The sequence below is a fragment of the Hyaena hyaena genome, unplaced genomic scaffold (assembly GCF_003009895.1).
Source record: "Hyaena hyaena isolate Hyena2069 unplaced genomic scaffold, ASM300989v1 scaffold_1063, whole genome shotgun sequence".
Lineage (NCBI taxonomy): Eukaryota > Metazoa > Chordata > Mammalia > Carnivora > Hyaenidae > Hyaena > Hyaena hyaena.
Window position 1 is genome coordinate 42,500 of NW_024081688.1, and position 24,534 is coordinate 67,033.

Below are 24,534 nucleotides of genomic sequence, written 5' to 3' on the forward strand. Positions count from 1 at the left end.
GGCAACAGGCCTGGGCTGTGCTCCCATTGCTATGGTGAGGGCCCAGCCTCTGTGTACTTCAAGTCTGTAACACTCACATTTGATCTATGTCTCCCCGCTAGATCCTGCCTGGCCTATACATCGGCAACTTCAAAGGTGAGTTATCTTTTCTTATTGTGATAACATATGCATAATATAAAATGTGCCATTTATGCCATTAAAATTTTTTAAAATATTTTATTTATTTCTGAGAGAGAGAGAGAGACAGCATGAGCAGGGGAGGGTCGGAGAGAGAGGGAGATACAGAATCTGAAGCAGGCTCCAGGCTCTGAGCTAGCTGTCAGCACAGAGCCCAATGTGGAGCTCGAGCCCACAAACTGTGAGATCATGACCTGAGCCGAAGTCGGATGCTTCACCAACTGAACCACCCAGGTGCCCCATTTATACCATTTTTAAGTGTAGACTTCAGGTGGCATTAAATACATTCACATTGCTCTGCAACCAACCATCTCCAGAACTCTTTTCATCTTCCCAAACTGAAACTCTGCCCATTAAGCACTATTTTTCCTGCCCTCAACCCCTAGAAAACCATTCTACTTTCTGTCTATGTGAATTCGACTGCATTAGGTACCTCAGTGAGTGGAGTCTTGCATGCAGTGTTTGTCCTTTTCTGTCTGGCTTATTTCACTGATCATAATGTTGATTCATGTGGTAATATGTGTCAGAATTTTTTTCCTCTTTAAGGCTATATATATATATACACACACACACATACATATATGTGTGTGTGTGTGTATATGGTACATACATATGTGTGTGTGTATATATATGTATGTATGTATGTGTATATATATTGTTTTACTTTTCATCTGTTGATGGACATTTTGGGCTGTTTTCACCAAAGGTGAGTTTATTTCCTAAAAGATCAACTTGAGTCTTCTCAAGCATGATTGAGTCCAGGTGTCGACTCAGTTTATACAAAATGTGATCTGGACATAGCCACCACTTTTGTTCAGGGTCCTTGCTGGGCCCTCATACTTGTGCTCAACCCCTTAACCAATGACTGATAGAGTGGTATGGGGCCACATAGTTTCCAACTTACCTCTGATCTTCATTTTAATTCTGCATGCTTGCTGGAATATTATTATTATCAAAAGAATATGGCTAAAAGTCACATTTAGCAGCCATGTAACTTATCTATAATCTTTTATCATTTTTATTTTCTAGTTATTGTTAATAAATGTTCAGAAACCTGAGAAAAATAAGTGATAATTTTATCTCTGGTAGATTATTCCCTTCTTGTGTTGACTTTCTTCTTACACATATCTCTGCAGCTTGTTCAATATGTATTGATTCACTGTTAGCTACTGACTTTATTTTTAGTTCATCTGTCTCAAAATGGTCTTTAGTGGTAGAAGGGTGAACAGGCTATTGGCTTCCAGAGAGGGGCCTTGTTCCGCTTCCATGTGATGTTCTCAGTGTGTTTAAGTGAAAACACTGGTTCCTTAGCATTGGAGATACATATACTTAATAGGATGGAGTAGACCTAGGAACCTTGCAAAAACAAGCCTGCCTGTTGGAGAGAGCCAAACCTCCCCATAGGCATCCGAAGTTCCTCCCTCCTGGAACAAGCCAGAACACATTTCTGTCTGTTTTGAGGTTGTTGCTTAAGTGTGATTTCAAGTTCAAAATTGACTGTAAAAACAGTCTTTTTCCCCCCAATATATTTTAAATTACTTTCATGTCATAGGAAATTAACCATTAAGATAATTACTAAAAAATGCATAAAAGGACACCTACCTTTCATAGTCAGATGATGACTATGTCCACAACTCATTTAACTGTGAGATCTCATTACTGTATATCTATTTCCCTGTGAATCTGTATCAGGTTTTCTCTCCGCAAACAATTCTGCACTAGTAAAAAAAAAATGCTATAGCATGTTATATTTACTCATCAAAACTGTCAAAAAAGAGTTACCTTTGTAAAGTAAGTATTGGTAAAATAGTATATGAGAAACCAATAAAACACACATAGGAACAACCCAGAAAATTTTAAGTTCTGTACCCCTTGATTAATAAAAATGCCTCAGGAGAATCCACATTGAATGAGAAAATGCATAATGCTGATCTTTTCTTTCCTGCATAATGTTTATTATATTCTCTTCTCCCCCCAACCACCCCATTTGGCTCCTAGTGATGTTAAGTGGTCTCAAAGAAAATTGAGCAGAGGGAGCTCACAGCTGCTAATTGCTACTAGAACATTTTAAAAATAGTACTGGAGTTCCTAAATTAGTAAGCTTTGTAGTTCCGAAAAAGCAGCAAGGGCTTTGTGGTAGGTAGATGGTAGTACTGGAATACACTAAGGAGTAACTATTTTTTTGGGTTATTAGGGAGTTATCAGCTACTTTCATGAAGAGAGGGGAATGACTTTGTGTTTGAGAAGAGAGTGTAGGATAAATTCTTAGAAGTAGAATTGCTACGTGGAAGTGTTTACAAATTACAAATTGTAATGAATACCAACCAAATTCAGTACTTCTGCCAACAGTTTATGAGGTTTTTATCCTTATTCATAGTAGGTTACTTTCTTCTAGATGATCAAGGGTGCATAATTATAAGGAGCATTCAAAACTCTTTGTACTAAAATCTATACCTATTTTCTAAGTATTCAGTGACATGGGAATCCCTCACAGTTCCTGGATTCTTACTGTGGGTTTTACCAATTAGAGATGTCTACACCAGCCCATACCTCTCCTATTCAGATGGTTGATATTTTTTCATTGTCCTCAGTTATTCTGATATTAATATGTGGTCATTTTTTATTCACTCATTAATTCACCAAACATTTATTTCACACTTATAAGTGTAAGGCTTATCTTAAACAAAGGAATAATGATATAGTGAGGGACAAGAAGCTAAAAGGAAGTGTTCCTCTTCATATAGTTGTTTGTGAATTAACTCATTCATTTCATAAACATTTTGCAAGTGCCTGATGTGTGAGGCACTGTGCTGAGAATCTGATGTGAATATACATTTTGGTCCTCAGTGGTTCAGAGTCAGGAGGAGCAGGGACAGAACAGGGGAGAAGGTCCTACCAATGAGAGAAGCTGTGATGCATTCTGCCTTGGAATCTGGTTACCCCCCACCACACACAAGCCAGATGTTACCCTAAGACACGTTACAAAGCCTGGACACCAGGGGGGCTGTGATGAGGATGAACCAGACAGTGAAGTTGATACACTCCATTCAGTGTCTGGCACATAACTGGTCAGCAAGTGTCGGGCCCTCCTTGCCCTCTCTATCTGTGGAATAGAAACCACACACTTATTTCAGGCAGTTGTGGAAAGGAGATAGAACTCATACAGTACCCATGCCTTGTTAGGTGCACAGTAGGCATTGATCATCTTTAGCTACTAAGGTGGAAGACCAAGGTGGAAAGGATCATGACTGCCCCCTAGAAAGCAAATCCAGCTGGCATATGTGCTTTAGCATGATGTCTCATTTGTCATTTTCTTCGTTTTTTAAATTGCAAGTAACACAACCATCAATACAAAAATGTATAGTGAAAAATTAATGGAATTTTTTTTTTTTTACCTCTCTGAGAGATCTTCATTGTTTTACAACATGGACTGGCACTGTTACCCAGGCCTTGGTTTTAGTGGCTGTGGTCTCCTTAGTCCAATCATTGAATGGTCTCCTGTCCTGGCTCCTTCCTCCCCTCCCTCACTCCCCCTTCTCTTTTGCCTCTCTTTCCATCTTTCCTTCCTTCCTTCCTTCCTTCCTTCCTTCCTTCCTTCCTTCCTTCCTTCCTTCCTTCCTTCCTTCCTTCCCTCCTTCCTTCCTTCCTTCCAGTGTGATCCTTTATATGCTACTCAGCAACTTCCTCTTCCTCCCCCCCCTCCCCTCCTCCTCCTCCTTCTTCTTTTTTAACTTTGCAATGAATCACAAATGGTTTTCCAACACCTGGTTATTCTTCTTCCTAGAGAAAAACCCACAAACCCACCCAGCTTCTGGAGTCTGGTTTTTGATGAGGGTCTCTCATTTGAGGTGCTGTAGCTGAAAGCTGGCTCTGCCCAGAAACCAGGAGAAAAGTAGGAGTGGAAGCTTGAAGATTAGCTCCAGGCCAAGAGGGTAGGGTTATCTGCTGCCTCACTATTTGGTAGATCTCAAAGTGGATCTGAACTGACAGAGGACACCCTCCTTGTTTGAAGATGTCCACAGACTTCTAGAAATGTGGAGAAAAAGCTCACACCCTATGTGTGTGCTGGTGATGTACATAGAGACATGTTCGAGGTCTCAGAGCCTTTGTTCTGTGTCTGCCAGTGAGAATGGCCATGATTCCCAGTGGTGGTTCCCCAGTTGTTCAGATAAGGCTGACCTGGTGAACACTGATATTTAGTAATCTGCTATTAACTTAGCCTAAGAGAGTCAGATGGTGAGTGATGAGCAAGACCTGGAATTTAGATGTCTTTGAAATAAGCATGTATTTGGAAACATTCAGTGGTAATAGAGATTGAAGCCCATACTGCAACCTTGAAACTTAATCTGGTCCCAATGATAATAATAATAATGATGGCAATGATGACATTTACTGTATGTCAGCCAAACACTCTTCTAAGCATATCACTTAGTATTTCCAGAAGCCCTTTGAGGTGGTACTCTTATCATTTTCCCACTTTAAAGGTGACAAAAGTGAGGCATAGAGAAACTTGCCCAAGGTCAGCACCAATAAATGTTGCAACCCACATTTGGTAAAGAAGGGAACAGGTAGGAACTGCCCTATTTTGGCCCCCAGCCCAGATTGGAAATGTATCCACTTAAAGTTGAATGTTGAACTCACTAACAGCTAATTTATAACTCTAGAAGTTATTGTGACATATAATAATTTATAACTCTAAAATTCATTAAATTTCACAGTGGGAAGTAGAACTACAAAACAGATCAGAATCACTTACCCACTACTGAGCAGATTCTCAACTTGGAAGGCAAAAGTTGTTTGGGATATGGCTCAAAACATGGTTTGGGGATCAAGGTCAGAGCAGAGGGAATTGGGCCCTTTTAAAACAGAGACCTTTGTTCTCCTCTTCCCTCACTCATCCTGCATGGCCATGCCTTTGAGTCCACAAATCAGTGTAGCCTGTACTCTGAGTATTGCAAAGCTTTACCAAAGAAGTTCTTTCCTGACAAAAATCTGTTTTTCTAGAGTGTTATGATGATGATGTTATTTTCTAGTGCTTATTCCAATCTATAAATCAAAGGCAGTTAGAGACAAGTCTGCCTGACTTTGATGGACTAGCTTATTTCCCATGCCACTCTGACATTTTTCATATCTTAGGATTAGTTACCCCTGTTCATCTTCTGTATCAGTATAAGATCTGAGAGCACTAGTTTCCCTTTCTAAGGAAGCATGTGGCTACCACTTTGCCTTTTGAAGACATCATCTTCCAAGAATCCACTTGTTCCCTTAGCAAGGTCTTACCAGTGATAGATGTGGTCTTCTGCTGAGGAAATGTGCAACAGCAAAAGAGAAAGATCAGGTAGGTGTTTCTACTTCAGTGCTCCCACTATGTAAAAATGACATTTGCTTCTCTGAAGGCCATATGAAGCCTCAGGAGGTAGTAAACAGAGGCAGGTAGCAAGAGTGGGCAAGAGTCCAGGGGTTAGGGAAGATGTTGGCAGAGAGAGGAAAAGAACATAACTATTTTACCAATGAAGCATTGACTATTTGTTTTACTTATGAATTTAATTTATGTTGAATTTTGTGAATAGTGTTTTTTTTTAAGTTTTCCTGATTATAAAAGTAATGTAGGCTCATCAGTCAAACTAAAATAAAAATTTTAAAAATCCAAATGTGATAGAAATATGTTAAATAGAGTGAAAACTTCCCCAAAGATAACCATGGTCAGTGTATATTCTTCTATATTTTTTCCATGTGAATTCTAACTTGTAATCATCCTTGTTGGCATTATTAATAATGTTGCCTTTGTGATCACAAGTGGCTGTGAGTTGTTTTCTGGGTTAGAAATGGTATTAAAATACTATAGTGGGGAAGGGACATCATTGGCACCAAGTCGGATCTCACTCCCTGGAGGCCCTGCAGAGCTCCATATGTACATGGCACATAGTCTTCTGGGGTTCTTATTTAGATGCAGTTAGGTAGTGGGCCTGGGAGTCTGCATCTCCAGCAGGCTCTCAGGTGATGCTATGCTTCTGCTTGGCAGATTCTGGTTTGAGCAGCAAAGGACTAAGTTACACTCCTTCAATTTTGTGCCCAATGAGAGCTGGGGTATGAAGCTTCACATGCATATGAGGAGGCTGATAACCCCATGATCGTGCCTTACAGTTGTATTCACAGCTTGTTACCACAGTGCCTGTGGTTGTAAATAGTCATCCAGAACCATCAATAATTTGTAGTCCTAAAGAATAAGAAGTCTAATGTCATCATCCAAAAGTATTGATTAGGTGTTTTATACACTCTCCAATAGTTAGAGCTTGTGCTTATGGAATAAGGTAATCCCAGAGTGGTGTATCAGTACAGACAACACTATAATAAAACAGAAAGGAGCACAGAACAAAAGGAGCATTATTGTCTAAGAGTTGCTTCTCTTTTCTTTAGGGACCAACAATCTATTGTCTCATCTGTGGTGTCAAGTGGTTCTCTGTATTCAAAAAGGCATACTTTTATTACCAAACCACATTTTTTGTTTATTTTAATCTATGTTATAAAGGTATATTTATGAGGCAATGAAAATGCTTTAAAGTTAGACTGCAGAGGCACCTGGATAGCTCAGATGGTTAAGTGTCCGTCTCTTGGTTTGGGCTCAGGTCATGACCTCGCAGTTTATGAATTCCAGCCCTGCATCAGGTTCTGCATTGACAATGCTTGGGATTCTCTTTCTCCATCTTTGCCCCTCCCCCACTCTTGCTTTCTCTCTATCTCTCTCAAAATAAAGAAATAAACTTTAAAAAATCTAAAAAAAGTTAGATGGCAACGATGGTTCAAAAACTCTGAATATACTAAAAACCATTGAATCATATACTTTAAAAGGGTAAATTTATAGTATGTGAATTATCTCCACTTGATCTTAGCCAAAAGGCCGAGAAGCGATAGTATGTGAATTATCTCAAGGAAAGTTGTTTAAGAAAAAAAGGAAAGAGTATATTTAAACAAATCTTTAAAATCCAAATCCTGGGCAGAATCATAATCCAGAAGGTCCTTCCCTAAAGTGTCAGGAGCCTGCTTTGGAGCATTCTACCAGCTGCTATGCCTCTTCCCACCCAGTGTTGCCCCACCTTGTCTGGACTCTTCTGTGAGCACCCAAATCTCCAGGCTGATCTTGCTATACCACTGGGCTAAAACATACATACTAGTGGTGATTGGAAAAATTCCATGTTGGTGAGAATGTGGAAGCTGGCTGCCAGTGAGATCCTAAATGATTCTAGTTCCTATTTAATTCAAATTCACTGATGCCAAAACTTGTGATAGTTGGGGGCAAAGTGGGAGATGGTGATTGGAATTGAATCCCCATATATGTGGTGTATATGGCTGCTGTGCACGTCTGAATTTGAAACTGGAGATGGTTGGAATGATGAAAAGAATCTTAAAGCCAACATTTTAATATTACTTTTAAAGATTTTTTTCTGACTTTAAAGTGGTACGTATTTATGAAAGTGCAAAATATTTAGGAAAGTGTTGCAGTCTCTACATAATCATCAAAGCTTATTAAAACTGCAGATTCCTCAGTCTTGCCTTAAACTAAATTGGAGCCCCAAACAAGTCCCCCGCCAGATAGTTCATAGACATATTAGGTTATTCATACTAAGCTTTCAAAACCAGCTATGTTGAATATATCAAAAAAAAACTATAAAAAAGAAAAATATTAAAACATGTAATTCCATCTTTTCAAGATTATCATTATTAGAGCTAATTCCTTATAGCATTTTTCCATATATATGTTTGTCTTATAATGCTTTTATAAATTGAGCTCATATTCTACTTATTGTTTGGTACCTGCATTTACACTCTGCTTAACATTATATCCTAAGAATTTTCCTATATCATTAATATTTTCCAGAAACATAAACATTTGACTTTCAGTCTATTTTAACCTTCTATCATTTTACCCTATATCATTTAAAATTTGTCTCAGGTCAGGACATGGGCATAGGGGGAATTGTATCTTGCTGAACCCCTGTTTTGTAGATTAGCAGAACGGTTCCAACTCAAGGACTGAATTCAGTCTTTCTTCTACTTAAGTAGGAGCATTAGAAGAGAGTGTAATTTTGGTGTTTCCTTAGTTTTGTATGCACATAATTTAATAACCAACTGATAACTTGTGGAAAATTCTGTTTGGGATTTCCAGAAAATGTTCCATTTTTACTTTTGCCCTGAAGTGAATTGTTGATTCTAAAACACAGTCTTACCTGCATTTAAACCCATCCCTGCCTTTAACATAAGGGTAAAGTCATCCCTAGCAGGTTCCTATATGTTACATAGTGAGTGAGTCTTTTGTATTTTATTTTAACTTAGATTATTACTTATTAAGAGGTAATTTTTAATATTAATACATATTAAACAGCTTTATAGTTAATGTTTCATATAAGACTAACTTAAAGGTCTACAAGTTACCAAATGGCAACTATAAAATGATCTTAGTTTCACTTCCTTTAAACAGCAACAATCATGATTACAATGTTTATTAATCCAAATATATGTCAAGTTTTAGGTGACCATTTTGTATCAAAAAAATCTGCCAATCAGAAATAAATTTAGTTATCTGCAAAATACATTAAAGCAATAGTCCTAAATTTCCCTAGATCTAGATTATTGTAGATTGAGTATGACCAATTATGAAGTTTCAAGAAAGAAATATGCAGGTCATTTTGTATTTTTTCTGGCTAAACTTTAGGACTAAGTCATTTTCAGAGAAGCATAATGCTCGTGTTCTTTCTTCTATGACAGATGCCAGAGATGCAGAGCAACTGAGCAAGAACAAGGTGACACATATTCTGTCTGTCCACGATAGTGCCAGGCCTATGTTGGAGGTAAGGGAGAGCTACATGCATTTATCTTTATTTGTGTTTCCTGGGAGTGCATAGGACAATAGTGAAGACAACCACCTTCTTTCTGATCCAATGTGCCCCTATTCAAGTTGTGCACCTGTGGCTGTATTAATTTTGTTGCCAGGCCATACTGGTGTCCATGCGCTGTCTATGGCATGGCAGAAGAATGTATTCTTTTTCTGATTATACTCCTGCTACATTCATAGCTTGGCTTTCTTAGCTAAATACCAATGAATAAGCTGATGCTGCATTTACCTCTAGATGTTAAGGACATTTAAATATTTGCAATCTTTTAAAAAAAATTTTAATGTTTATTTTTGAGACAGAGAGCATGCGAGCGAGCAGGGGAAGGGCAGAGAGAGAGCGAGAGAGACAGAGTCTGAAGCAGGCTCCAGACTCTGAGCTGTCAGCACAGAGCCCAATGTGGGACTCGAACTCATGAACTGTGAGATTATGACCTGAGGTGAAGTCAGATGCTCAATTGACTGAGCCACCCAGGTGCCCCCATTTGCATTCTTTTCAATATTATCCTTAGTTTTAGAATCCAAAAGAATTCAGGCTGCTCATATCCTGATTTTTTTTCCATTTGAGCTCAATTATCCACCATGTACATTTAAGGACAAAAGACAATGGAAGATAAATTGTCACTGGGGATTTTCCAGGGCTTTTGGTACAGAGACTATCAGTGTAGAAGCTATTGTTATGGCTTAGGTTTTCAAGTAAATGGGGTGTGTCTGCCTGTACACTAATTCCAAAAATATCTTCACATCTTCAATTTTACCCTCATGGATGCTTTGAGCTGTTGGCCAGGAGTAAAATCTATTTCTGTTTTTTACCCTTGGCAGAGCCCAAGTTACCTTTTTTTAAAATAGAAAATAATACATATGTAGTTGTGTTGCATAGGTGTTCTTCTATTTCAGAAAGGGGTATTGGTTGTGGGGATGAGCACTGGGTGTTATATGGAAACCAACTTGACAATAAACTATTTAAAAAAAGAAAAAGGGGGGTATTGGAAGGGGAGAGTTACTTGTTCTGGAAGAAATGGTCCTAGTTCAAGCTATTTTCATTTAATTCATCTTATGCAAGAGCAGGTCATACACCTTTTATTTTAAATTTATTTTCCTTATCCATTAGAGCTTCCGGATTTCAGTTAGTGTAAAAGACATAAGAACATGGCACAGCAATTCTATTACTCTGATTCTATTAAATGTTATAGTACCAGAGAACCACGGGTGGTGAACAAACATCTCTTCACTTCTCCAGATCTATGAGTTCATACTTCCTTCTGTTGTTTTGGCTCTGTTTTTTTGTTAAGGTGTTATAGTTTGTATTGCAGCATGATTTTATTGAAAACAGTAACAACAGTACATCATTTTTGGGAGATTAACAATTCCTTTGGAAAGAGCTACTCTGTTTCTTCATCTGTCAACATTAGTTTTATATTTAAAATATAGCCAAGAATTAAGTTAAATGCAAACTGGTCATGATTGACTTCCTCTTAAATCACAAGATGAGGCTTGAGGTTTCCTTTATTTTAATAAATAACATAGATGTTCTTTCCACTCTCATCCTCCAGGCCTGCCTCACTACTTTATACTCCATTTACTGGAACACACTGCTATGCATGAACATAGCCCTTAAGTCTGTTCACATTGTAACTTCTGTCCAGAACCCAAACCTTCACATGTTAGAAATAAAAGCCCTAGTCCTTATTTGTCCAATCTCCCCCACATTACATTTAGGAAACAAAGAGCTAGAAAGTAAAACAGGTGGGATTATAACCCAATATAAAGAGACACTCTTTGTGTAAAAACCTCAGAGCTGTGGGAAAACTGTGTTTTTCCATCAGTATTCCTTTTTCATTCCCTTACCTCAGTCTATAAGGACTGCCTTGGGGACAAAAAAAAAAAAAAAGAGAGAGAGAGAGAGGGAAATTCTGTGCCTTTTCTTCAGAGGTGGCTTGTATTTAGTGACATCCTGTTGTGGTCTTTGAATGCAATTATTTACCTCAGCTTGATAACAAGTATTTTCCTGTGATTTCATATTCATTAAGAGTTAGACCATCATTTTATAGCATAACATACTTTAATGTTTCTCCTCTTATTTTGTTCAGTTTTAACTTCAAAAGTGATTAATAAATACATTCTTATAAAAAAATTAAAACAGTAGTCTCTCTGTGCAAGTGGGAAAACTCAGGCACCAAAAGTTATTTTAACTCATGTGCTTATGTTAAGTTACTGGGATACAGGAGACTCGCTAGGGTTCCAGAAGTTTCAGAACTTTGTTTAGCCCTCTGCCTGATGTATAAAGGGACACTTCTGTCTTAAATTTTAAACTCAGTTCTGGAAGCCACCATCTTACCCACCTGAGATGAATCAGGGAAATTGTTTGGAGTTGGTAAAGGAACTGAGGGATGGATTTTATTCTTCACCAGCTCTGTGTTATGCTAGCCTTGATCGTAGGGAAGTAGAGCAGGGATGAAAGTGAGTGGGCATGGGGTGCCTGGGTGGCTCAATAGGTTAAGCGTCCGACTTCAGCTCAGGGCATGATCTCACGGTTCGTGGGTTCGAGCCCTGCATCGGGCTCTGTGCTGACAGCTAGCTCAGAGCCTGGAGCCTGCTTCAGATTGTGTCTCCCTCTCTCTCTGACCCTCCCCTTCTCACGCTGTCTCTCTCTCTCTCTCTCAGAAATAAATAAAATGTTAAAAAAAAACAAACAACAGAAAGTGAGAGGGCAGGTTGTATGCAGAGCCAAACAACTGCAATAAGCTGAACCCAAACTGTTAAGGAGCCCTAATATAAGGAAAGACTAAGGTATGGGAGAGGAGAGAGCTGGGACCTTCTTTGTGATCTGAAATCTTTTTTTTTTTTTTTTTAACATTTATTTCTGAGAGAGAGAGACAGCGTGAGCAGGGGAGGGTCAGAGAGAGAGGGAGACACAGAATCCCAAACAGGCTCCAGGCTCTGAGCTAACTGTCAGCACAGAGCCCGACGTGGGGCTTGAACCCACAAACCGTGAGATCATGACCTGAGCCGAAGTCAGACGCTTAACCGACTGAGCCACCCAGGCGCCCCGTTATCTGAAATCTTCAAAGCCATGCCTGTTTATTGAATGGCCCCTAACTTACTCTGGGCAACATAGTCTGGGGCTGGTCTGGGAGTGGCAAGGTTGTTATCGAAAATTGAAAGGTTTCAATGCTACTAATTCCATGCAGGAGTTTCCAAGCCCTGCTGCCATGTAGCCACTACACTGTAATACTTCTTTTGTTCATTTCCAACAAATATTTGAATGAGTTTAAAAGCAATAGGTGCTTAGCATGAAGTATCAAAGACTTTTGTAATCTTTAGGTATGTTCTTATTGTAATGGAAGCTAGGCGAAAGAGGGTAGTCATATTGTGCAATATGGTTTCTAGAACAGAGGTCATAGGTCAAGGGCTTTGTGAAGATTCTAAAAGGGTAGATTGTTGAACAATAGGCCTGGGATGTGATACTTTGCAAAAAAAATAAAGAAGTTTAGGGAATTTAGCACACCATAGGCTCATCTGGAAGATCTATATATTTATTAAAAGTTCTCAAGTTCTACATTGAAGACACACACTTACCAATCTTTCTACACAAGGAACCACTTTGTGTGTGTGCCTGCTTATGTAATACACTATCTAATAACATTCCATAGCACTATATTCTGCTGAATAGAGTCATGGACATTTTAATAGAGGAGGACTCAGGAAAGGGGTCTGCTGGCCATTAGAGTCCAGGGTGAGCCTGCTGGGTGAGCACTTGTTCAGAGGGATGCTTACAGAACTAGTAAGCTAAGGTGACTGTGATCAAGGAAAGGTGCCAAATCCAATCTTATTACCAAATGGGGCCTTAATATAGATTGTTGTGAGAACCTAATATTGGTAGTATGGGAGATTGCATAGTTTTTGTGCCTGTTGCATCCTCCGTGGTCACAATGATTTGTAACCTGTTGTAACACCTGACCAATGACCATTCTAGTGAACTTGCCATGAAAAGCCTCATGAATATGCTAAAGACATATTTAGTTATGCATTTATTGATTTTACTTTAGGAAGGACTTTTCTTTTAAAAATAGTTTATTGTCAAGTTGGTTTCCATATAACACCCAGTGCTCATCCCTACAAGTGATGCATTTGGATTTTACCTTAGGAAGGACTTTTAAGGTACTTGTGACTTGGTTGATTTCAGTTAAATTAGATGTAATTCTCTATTATTTAGATACTTTTAGAAGAATTTTCCAATACCATGCACACTGTCAGATCACAATGCTTTGAAACTTGAAATCAATTACAGGAAGAAGTCTGGAAAACCTCCAAAAACATGGAGGTTAAAGAACACCCTTCTAAAGAAGGAATGGGACAATCAGGCAATTAGAGATGAAATTAAAAAATATATGGAAACAAATGAAAATGAAAACACAACAATTCAAAATCTATGGGATGCGGCCAAGGCAGTCCTAAGAGGAAAGTACATTGCTCTCCAGGCCTATTTCAAGAGATTAGAAAAAGCGCAAGTCCAAAATCTAACAGCTCACCTAAAGGAACTAGAGGCAGAGCAACAAGAACGCCCTAAACCCAGTAGAAGAAAAGAAATAGTAAAAATTAGAGCAGAAATAAACAACATAGAGACCAAAGAAACGATTGAACAGATCAATGAAACCAAGAGTTGGTTTTTTGAAAAAGTAAACAAAATTGACAAACCTCTAGCCAGACTTATCAAAAAGAAAAGAGAGAGCACCGATATAGACAAAATTATGAATGAAAATGAACTTATTACAACCAACCCCTCAAAAATACAAGCAATTATCAGGGAATACTATGAAAAATTATATGCCAACAAATTGGACAACTTAGAAGAAATGGACAAATTCCTAAACACACACTCACTACTAACATTCACACGGGAAGAAATAGAAAACCTGAACAGACCATAACGAGTGAAGAAATTGAATCAGTGATCAAAAATCTCCCAACAAATAAGAGCCCTGGACCTGATGGCTTCCCTGGGGAATTCTACCAGACATTTAAAACAGAATTAATCCCAATTCTTCTCAAGCTATTCCAAAAAATAGAAATCGAAGGAAAACTCCCGGACTCATTTTATGAAGCCAGCATCACTCTGATTCCCAAGCCAGACAGAGATCCAGCAAAAAAAGAGAACTACAGGCCAATATCCTTGATGAATACGGATGCAAAAATTCTCAACAAGATCCTTGCAAATCGAATCCAGCAGCATATCAAAAGAATCATCCACCAAGATCAAGTGGGATTCATTCCTGGGTTACAGGGCTGGTTCAACATTCGCAAATCAATCAATGTGATACATCATATCAATAAAAGAAAAGATAAAAACCATATGATCCTGTCAATAGATGCAGAAAAAGCATTTGACAAAATACAGCATCGCTTCTTAATAAAGACTCTAGAGAAAGTTGGGATAGAAGGAACCTACTTAAACATCATCAAAACCATCTATGAGAAGACTTCAGCTAACATCCCGAAAAACTGAGAGCTTTCCCCCTGAGATCAGGAACACGACAGGGATGTCCACTCTCACCACTGTTGTTTAACATAGTGCTGGAAGTCCTAGCATCAGCCATCAGACAACAAAAGGAAATCAAAGGCATCAGAATTGGCAAAGAGGAAGTCAAACTTTCCCTCTTCGCAGATGACATGATACTCTACATAGAAAACCCGACAGACTCCACCAGAAGCCTACTAGAACTGATCCAAGAATTCAGCCAAGTTGCAGGGTACAAAATCAACGTACAGAAATTGGTTGCATTTTTATACACCAACAATGAAGCAACAGAAAGAGAAATCAAGAAACTGATCCCATTCACAATTGCACAAAAAACCATAAAATACCTCGGAATCAACCTAACCAAGGATACAAGAGATCTGTATGATGAAAACTATAGAAAACTTATGAAGGAAATTGAAGAAGACACAAAGAAATGGAAAAACATTCCATGCTCATGGATAGGAAGAATAAATATAGTTAAGATGTCATTACTACTCAAAGCAATCTACACATTCAATGCAATTCCAATCAAAATTGCACCAGCATACTTCTCAAAACTAGAACAAACTATCCTAAAATTTGTATGGAACCACAAAAGACCCCGAATAGCCAAAGTAATACTGAAAAATAAAACCAAAAAGGGAGGTATCACCATCCCAGACTTTAGCCTCTACTACAAAGCTGTCATCCTCAAGACAGTATGGTATTGGCACAAAAACAGACACATAGACCAATGGAACAGAATTGAGAACTCAGAAGTGGACCCAAAAGTATACAGCCAACTGATCTTTGACAAAGCAGGAAAGAATATCCAATGGAAAAAAGACAGCCTTTTAACAGATGGTGTTGGGAGAAATGGACAGCAACATGCAGAAGAATGAAACTAGATCATTTTCTCACACCATGCACAAAAATAAACTCAAAATGGATAAAGAACCTGAACGTGAGACAGGAAACTATCAACACCCTAGAGGAGAAAGCAGGAAACAACCTCCTTGACCTCCACCGGAGCAACTTCTTACTTGACACATCCCCAAAAGCAAGGGAATCAAGAGCAAAAATAAATGATTGGGACCTCATCAAGATTAAAAGCTTCTGCACAGCCAAGGAAACAACCCAGAAAATTAATAGGCAACCAACGGAATGGGAAAAGATAGTTGCAAATGACATATCAGATAAAGGGTTAATATCCAGAATCTATAAGGAACTCACCAAACTACACGCCCGAGAAACAGTGAAGAAATGGGCAGAAGATATGAACAGACACTTCTCCAAAGAGGACATCCAGATGGCCAACAGACACATGAAACGATGCTCAGCGTCCCTCCTCATCAGGGAAATACAAATCAAAACCACACTGAGATACCACCTCACGCCAGTCAGAGTGGCTAAAATGAGCAAATCAGAGAACTGTAGATGGTGGCGAGGATGTGGAGAAACAGGCACCCTCCTCCACTGTTGGTGGGAATGTAAACTGGTACAGCCCCTCTGGAAAACAGGGTGGAGGTTCCTCAGGAAACTAACAATAGAACTCCCCTATGACCCAGCAATAGCACTGCTAGGAATTTACCCAAGGGATACAGAAATGCTGAGGCATAGGAGCCCATGTACCCCAATGTTCATAGCAGGACTCTCCACAATAGCTAAAACATGGAAAGAGCCTAAGTGTCCATCAACAGATGAATGGATTAAGAAGATGTGGTTTATCTATACCATGGAATACTACATGGCAATGAGAAACAATGAAATCTGGCCATGTGTAGCAACATGGATGGACCTTGAGGGTGTTATGCTGAGCGAAATAAGTCAGGCAGAGAAGGACAAATATCATATGTTTGCACGTATAGGAGGATTAGGAGGAACTTGACGGAGGAACAAGGGGGAGAAGAAGGGTGGAAACGGTGGGGGAAAGGGAGAGAGGCAAACCATGAGAGACTCTTGAATGCTGACAAAAACTGAGGACTCATGGATGTGGGGGGGAGGAGGGATGGGCATGGAGGAGGACACTTGTGGGGATGAGCACTGAGTGTTATGTGGAAACTAATTTGACAATAAACTATTTGTAAAAAAAAAAAAAAAAAAAAAGAATTTTCCAACATAGTGTTAGCAAGGTTTTGTACTCTTTCTACCAACCCTATAGGCAGAAAAGAAATGGAAGAATAAAAGGTGCTGTTCTTAGGCTGGAGTGGCTGGGCCTCACCTCACCTCTGGTCATCTAGTAAACCCAGGTGGTCTTTGGTGCTTCCTGGTGGATGATACAAGATTTATTTATCTTTTGAACCATGGGGGAAGGTGGTCAGCCAAGAGAAAGAGGTCCAAAGCCCTAATTCCTGTTTCTCCAGAAGAGTATTTGAGGAGTAGATTTTCTGGGATGATGATTTTTAGAAACAGTAGAAACTTGGGGGCATATATATTCACTTGAGTCAGCCCTAATGATTCTGAAGAGCTCTGACTCCATTTCTCTGCCTACTGCTCCGTGTTTGACATAGGAATCCCAGCTGAATAGGGTCCCAGAGATCACTTACCTTGATTCTATTACTGTGTAGACAAAGAAGCTGAAGTTCAGAGACATGTGGGACTTGCCCACAATCCCATAGTTGGTCAATGTAGTTTAATAGGAACGTGGATTTTCTTTCCCAAGCCAGAGATTTCCCCAAGGTGTCTTACTGCCTGGTCCTCTCCTTGCAGGACTGATGCTTCTGAATCCGCAAGCAGTATTAGTAGATATTGCCACACCAGCTTTGAAAAGGATTATACCACTTGTGCCCTTACTGACAATGTATGAAAGTTCCTGTTTTACCATACTATCACCAACACTGAGTTTTATTCTTCATTACTTTTAATTAGCAATATCTTTTTTGTTTTATTTGCTGTGAATGCTGTCCTCACACTGTTGAGTCTCTTTTCTAGACAATTCTTCTGTTTGAAGGCAGGGAGTGATTGATTGATTAATTGATTGAACTCCTGGTACATGCCAGGCCCTGGGACAGATGCTGGAGATAACAGAAGGAATTAATTCCAATATCTTCCCACAATGAAGCCCTTAGAGTATAAACAAGATATATATTATGGATATTTTATAAATACCAGTAATAATTAAGTCCAGTGGAGGAAGAGCTCTGGCTCAGGGTAGGCCCTCAGTGCTAGGAATTAAGTAGAAACAGAGGCCATGGAAGATCAGAGAACAAGGTTCTTCCTCTGCCCCATGAATCTGGAGACATTTTCAGTGACCAGGCATTTGACTAGGTTTTTGGAGATGATGGGAATTTGAAAAATCTGGTCAGTTTCATCCCAGCCAGGAGGAAGCTTGTAGGGTCAAGACATGACCTCTGGGAGAGCTCTGATTCCATGACAGTCACACTAATCTCTTCAATACTCCCAGAAGTCTGAGAGCCCAGAAAGGCAGATGGCATTGTCCTAGTTCCTTCATAGCATAATCAGACCTGGTGATTTGCTCATATTACCTGCTAGCAAGTGGCAGCACCAGGGGAAAAATATCATTGCCATATTCATTAATTTCAAACAGAAATTAAGTCTAGACCTGTAATTTAAATATTTAAATGAGGGAAACCCCTTTGTCTATTTCTGTGTTTAAGACTTGGTTGGGGAGTTGATTACTTTTGCTGGAGGTATTTCCTTATCAGTGAGCTATGTCTTCAGTGTCTACTGATTGCTCCAGATTTGAGGGGTGGTAAAAACTCCTGTCACAAAGATGATTCTTTTTCATCTTAGGAACCCCATATTGTTTGTAGGTGCTAAGGAAGTAATATTGAGCAATGAAAGATTTCTCCCTTCCCCTGAAAAAAGAAACAGAACTCTATCTAATGTAAAAATTTCAGAGGTTGTTTCATTTTTCATTCTGTGTATTTAACCAGAGCACCTGCAGGAAACAAAACTATTTTTTGCTATTAACAAAAATGCTTTAAAAAGTATTCTCATTCTTCACTGAACTAATCCTCTAAATAATTTTAATTTTTAAATGATGTATATTTTAGGATTAACTAGAAGAAAAATAGTAGTTTATATGCATATATTCAAACCAGAGTATTTTACATATATCAGGTAGGCTTTTTGAGCTTGAGTTCTTTGGCTTTTATACTTTGAACCACTCAAGGTTTTTTTTCCCCCCAAAATAAAATGTTTTCATAGAAGACATTTATTCTTGGTGTTTCTGTGTTATATATTTTCTTTAACACTAAAGACATTTTTTGAGGTTTCCAGGCTCACAATTTCATTTTGTTAACTTTTTAGTTTAGTTGGCCACATCTTCTGATTCTGATACTTATTGTTATCTATATGTCTGTACTTCTGTCTTCACTACCCACTTATTTTGAGGACACACTCACTAAGGTGAGACATTCAGTCTACTTGGACAGGTGGTGGCAGACTGAGGGGCTCCTTGATGTACTTCAGTTGTCTGCTACATGTCTGTCTGGTGACCTACCTCATTTCACTACTCAAAAGTTTAGTTGGTTTCCCAAATGTAAATCAAACCAGAAACAAGGTGTTAAGTGGCATTTAAAGTTTAAGAAACTGTGCTTCTATACGCTCTTCTTTCTTCTACCCTCTTGCCTGCTCAAGCCTGACTCTTCCTCACAGCTCAGCCCTAGCTCTCCTTCTTCTGAGAAGGACACTCCCAGTATCCTCCAACCTCAGGACTTCTTCCCTTTTTTCTATAATATTTGTAGTTTGTGCTCTTAGCTGGGTTGTGAGTTGTATACATTCTGTGACAACCTCCGTAGTCTATCAAATGGCTATTTAATCTCTGTTTGATATCTAACTCTTTACTGCCTATGTCCAGGCTGCCCAGCTGGCCTCAAGCCCACTGCAGGCAGGTATTACACTGGGATTTTTTGGTCTCTCCAGCACTCAACCTGGGTCTGGCACACAGGGATCCCTTTGCAGACACTTACTGATGAACTGAGAGCCACATGCATTTTCAACTCCATTCCAAAGTGGGAAATCATGTCTTGATCATTTGTAGTTCATTGAGAGGTGTGAAAGAAGAGCTGTGCCAAGAATGATTTAATAACCATGAGTGATAAGTGAAGCCAGAGGATCTGGTTAATGTATTGCAGCCTCATTTATGTGGTTTGATCATTGTGTTCCTCACTTGTCAGTAAGTGATAGCAAAAATAGATGTACTGTTTTATGGAGCTCTTCCAGACTGTAGTTCAGAATTCTCTTTTGAAAATTGGTATTATAACCAAGAATTCCCTGCGATACTTCTATGATGCTCTGATTGATCTCTTATGGATCCTTCAACCACCTTGGTTTGCATTAGAAGCTTTGTGCTACAGGGAAGAAAGTACATCTTAAGACACAGACAATGAATGGACAATTAGAAGATTTTCTATGCTTGAAGCACAGACAGAGTTGGCTGAGGCATTGTCTCAGACTTCAAGGACTTACAGCCAGATCATGAAAAGCTGAGGCAAAGATCCTCGTTGCCTGTGGTCTTCCTTCAGCAGCCACATAAGCAGACTCAAAGGTTGTCACCCCCAGCTCTGCCTTTCTACCTGGTACCCATGTCACTCCTCAGCTCTCAGGACCCAAGAGCCCACCCTGCCCATGAGCTTCAAGTCACAGGAGCTATAGGCCACATTTCCCCTAGCATATTTCCCCTAGGAGGATAGGTAATTGATGAAAGCCACACATTTTATTTTGTACCCACAAAAGTATGGGCAACGATGTTCACTGCAGTTCTGTTTGTAATAGCAAAAAATTGGAGTCAACCCACACACTCAGCAGAAGGGTAGTAGTCAGTTATGATACATCAATATTGAGAAATACTCTGCAGCAATTCAAAAAGATGAGAAAGGTTTATATGTATGCACAAGAAAGGGCTAATTGTTAAAAGAAGCAAGCTGTAGAATAATATCCACAATATAATCCCATTTGCATAAAATTAAATATCAATTATATATATCCATGTGTACATTTATATGCACATAAATGCACAGGTAAGGGTTTGGAAGGACCATGCTAGATTCTTCAGAATGGTAAGTGAAGTGTAGGATGGGAGAAGAGGGTAGGAAGGATGAATTTCACTTTTGTGTCTAGTTTTCTCTCCCCCCCCAACACACAATGGGAGTCTCTTCATAGTTTCTCTTTGAATGAAGAAAGATATGGAAGGGAGGTAGGCAGGTGGGTGGCCATACTCTTAGTGTCTGTAGTAGTGAAAAGTAGATTGCATTTGGATGTTCAGGCTTGGCCAGAATGAGTTCTGTAGTAACAGTGTTCCCTATGGATTCATGTGTGCATTTTGGACATCAGACACACTATATCCTTGTTTTCTATGATCAGGGGATATAAACCATTCATATCAGTCATCTTAATCTTCAAAGGCAGAAGTTAGCCCCCCCAAAAAAACTTTCAACTGTCCAGATTTTATTTTCAGTATCAGTTAATTCTATTTGATTGTTTCAGTTAAATGAATTTATGTCCTTTCTTAAGATTCATGGATCCCCTAGTGCAGCTTGAAGCATTGGGTGAGATTTCTTATTGTATCCAATGCGGATGATTTTAGTTTATTGGCATTGCAAAAACTTTACACCATCAAATTGTTAATGAGGTCCAGAGCCTTTGAAAACAAATCATTTTTTGACCATGGTTTTCAGATTGACAATTGTTTCCAGTGAACCCCCATTGTTTTCACCTCTCTAGGAAAGTCTTTGATGCCACCCAAGTATCAGTGGCACCTACCATACCAAAGGCTTGCAGCAGCTTTCATGTGTTGAGGTAAATTTGTTTGAAGCCAACCCAGACTTAAATAGAAATGACTCAAATAGAAATGATTATGGTAGGTATCGAAAACTGTCTAGTAATCGCTCTTTCTTGAATCAAGCTGTATCTGAGTTCCGTGTGTGTGGGCAGTCAGGTGCATAAGAAAGTTCCATCTGGCTGCTGACCCTTATGTGACAAACTCACTTGCAAATGGAGTTATAAAACTAGAATTCCAGCATGAATGGACTAAAAGGGGCTTGAAATCTTCTAGTACTTCATTGATTCTAGAGAGGAAACAGTGCTTTTTTATCTCTAAATGAAAGAGATCTATGTTAACCTTTCTTTTCTCTGGATTTCTAGAGCACCCTGCATTTCAGATGTGGACCTTTCCTTTAGTACTCACACTTACTGACCAGCCTCTCCACGTGGCTGAAGACTATTGCAAAACACTCTACCAAAATTTTTCTCTAAATCAAGTCTCAGTTTTTTTAGTATTTCCTGCTGAGTACCCTTTCTTGTCCTTCTTTCCCTAACTCCCCTGTGTGATCAAGTCCTGAGAACACTGTGTGCTGAGTGTTTCTGAAGTAGGCTTGTCTTGTTTGCATCCCTTCTTTTCCTGAATGGGTAATATACCAGTGACAAGATTTGTCAATATCTCCAAACCATGGTCTCAAGGAGAAGTATATAACTTGTGGTCTCCCCTGTGTGCTTCAGCTGGAATGATAGTATGCATTGATACAACTACATAAATTGCTTATAAATGTTGAAGCACATGGTAGAAACTGTCTATTCATGCAAGATCTTCAGCCTCATGGGCTAGGGAGTTTGGGGAAGACTTTATAAAGAGGGTTGTTGAGGCAGCCTTGTAGAACCAGTATGGTTTGGTTCAGTGGGGAGGTATGTCTCGACTAGGAGCAGCCCTTCCGGGCTGGTCAGGAAGGGGGAAATAAGCCCTGGAGCCATAAGAGATGTGTGGAGATTGGCTGATTATAGAGTGGAGAAGGTGGTCAGCATGGTGGGGTAAGGGTGGGGCCATACTCAGTTCTCCTTTTGGCTAAATTAGGAGTTATTCCTTCAGATTCAGCAGATGTTTGCTTTCCTTGTAGCAAGGATTGGGGATAAAATACCAAGAGAAGTAAAATGGGACCCAGCATTAAGAAGAGACAGATACAGAAATCCTTATAACAGTGCAAAGCTGTGGGGGCGCCTGGGTGGCTTAGTCGGTTAAGCGTCCGACTTTCGCTTGGGTCATGATCTCGCGGTTCGTGGGTTCGAGCCCCGCGTCGGGCTCTGTGCTGACTGCCAGCTCGGAGCCTGGAGCCTGTTTCAGTCTGTGACTCCCTCTCTCTCAGACCCTCCCCTGCTCACGCTGTCTCTCTCTCTCCTAGAAATAAATAAAACATTTAAAAAAAAAAAAAACAGTGCAAAGCTGTGAATGCATTACAGAGGTGAGAGTCTCTGGGGGCACTTGAGAAAATGGCTAACATAGCCAGGTCAGCCACACTTTGCCAAGGAGTTGACACTTTGGTGTGGTCTCAAGAGATAACAAAGGTTTGTTAGGTACTGATGGTGAATACAGACAGTTGGAGTAGGGGAGTAGGATTCTTCTAGGCATGCAGAGGCACCAGATATGCAAAGGCAAGGCATGTTCTGTAACTTGTGAAAGGCTCATAGAGCAGAGTGGCCAGGCTGCTCTCAGGCTTAGAGCAGATTGGAAAGTTTTTATTAGTCAAGTTGAGCTTTATCTGTGAAGCAGAGACTCAGCAAAGATTTATGAACCAAGTCAGGTGACACATCCAGGTTTCTTTTCCAGGGTATTGATTAGGGAATGGGATGAATTAGGGTGAAGGATATCAAGGAAACTTTAGGATGCTGTTAAAGTAATCCTGGTCAGAAATGATGACGGTTTGAGCTGGGATGCTGAGAGTGTATTTTTCTGTAGAAGTAGAAGAGTCATTTCCACAATGTAACATAGCAAGGTTAAAAATCAAAGGACAAGAAAAGATTTTACAACATAAATGAACCAAAAGAAATGTGGCATAGCAGCACTCTCCACAATAGCTAAAACATGGAAAGAGCCTAAGTGTCCATCAACGGATGAATGGATCAAGAAGATGTGGTTTATCTATACCATGGAATACTACATGGCAATGAGAAACAATGAAATCTGGCCATGTGTAGCAACATGGATGGACCTTGAGGGTGTTATGCTGAGCGAAATAAGTCAGGCAGAGAAGGACAAATATCATATGTGTGCACATATAGGAGGATTAGGAGGAACTTAACAGAGGAACAAGGGGGAGAAGAAGGAAGGAAATGGTGGGGGAAAGGGAGAGAGGCAAACCATGAGAGACTCTTGAATGCTGACAAAAACTGAGGACTCATGGATGTGGGGGGAGGGGGACGGGCATGGAGGAGGGCATTTGTGGGGATGAGCACTGGGTGTTATGTGGAAACTATTTGTAAAAAAAATAAAATTAAATAAAATTAAAATTAAAAAATAAATGTGGCATAGCAATATTTTTATCAGACAAAATAGAATTGAAAGCAAAAGAACAAAATTGGATGAGGAGGAACTATATAAGTGAAATAAAGGAACAAACTTTCAAGAAATTTTAATGGCCATAAACTTGTAGGTACTTCATAAAACAGTTTCAAAATATATAAAGCCATTTATCAAGTGGAATGAATAAGAATTGTTTATAATTAGATGTGGGGAGTGAAGCAGGGGAGAAGTTAGGGGTGTCTGAGGCCACAGCATGATGGGCTAAAAGGACAGATGGACCACCAATGGATGTATGTGAGGATTTAGGGAGGCAAGCTGGAATTGAAGAAGCAGCAAGATAAGTTCTGGGTGAGATGCTCATGTGATATTTCTATGTGAATAGAAATACATGTCCAAGGCTCAAGAGAGAGACCCAAGCTGGAGATGAAGGTTTCAGCATCATCATTATAGATTTATAGCTAAACCATTGGGATTGAATAAAACCATGCAAGAAAATACTTCAACAGCATGAGTAGGAGGCTAGAAAATGAACAGAATCTTGGGATCATGGAAGCATCTGACTTTTATATGGTGTTAATAACACTGAAAGCATATAAACACATGCTCCCATCAGTCATCACATGTCAGGTGAGGTGGATACATCTAGATTATTATTCCTAAATTCACACCACTTGATGGGTGCTAGTCTCAACTCTTTTGAGTACAGTTCTTGGGGTT

General features: G+C 39.4%; 1 protein-coding gene across 2 annotated transcripts in view; it reads left to right on the forward strand.

The window, feature by feature from the left end:
- DUSP22 (dual specificity phosphatase 22) overlaps positions 1–24,534 on the forward strand; it is a 65,091-nt gene that overhangs the window by 11,421 nt on the left and 29,136 nt on the right. For both annotated transcript variants that reach the window (XM_039222098.1, XM_039222099.1), the window contains exons 2-3: positions 102–135; positions 8,941–9,023. In XM_039222098.1, the coding sequence (XP_039078029.1) occupies positions 102–135; positions 8,941–9,023 (117 nt within the window). The remainder of the gene's footprint in view (positions 1–101; positions 136–8,940; positions 9,024–24,534) is intronic.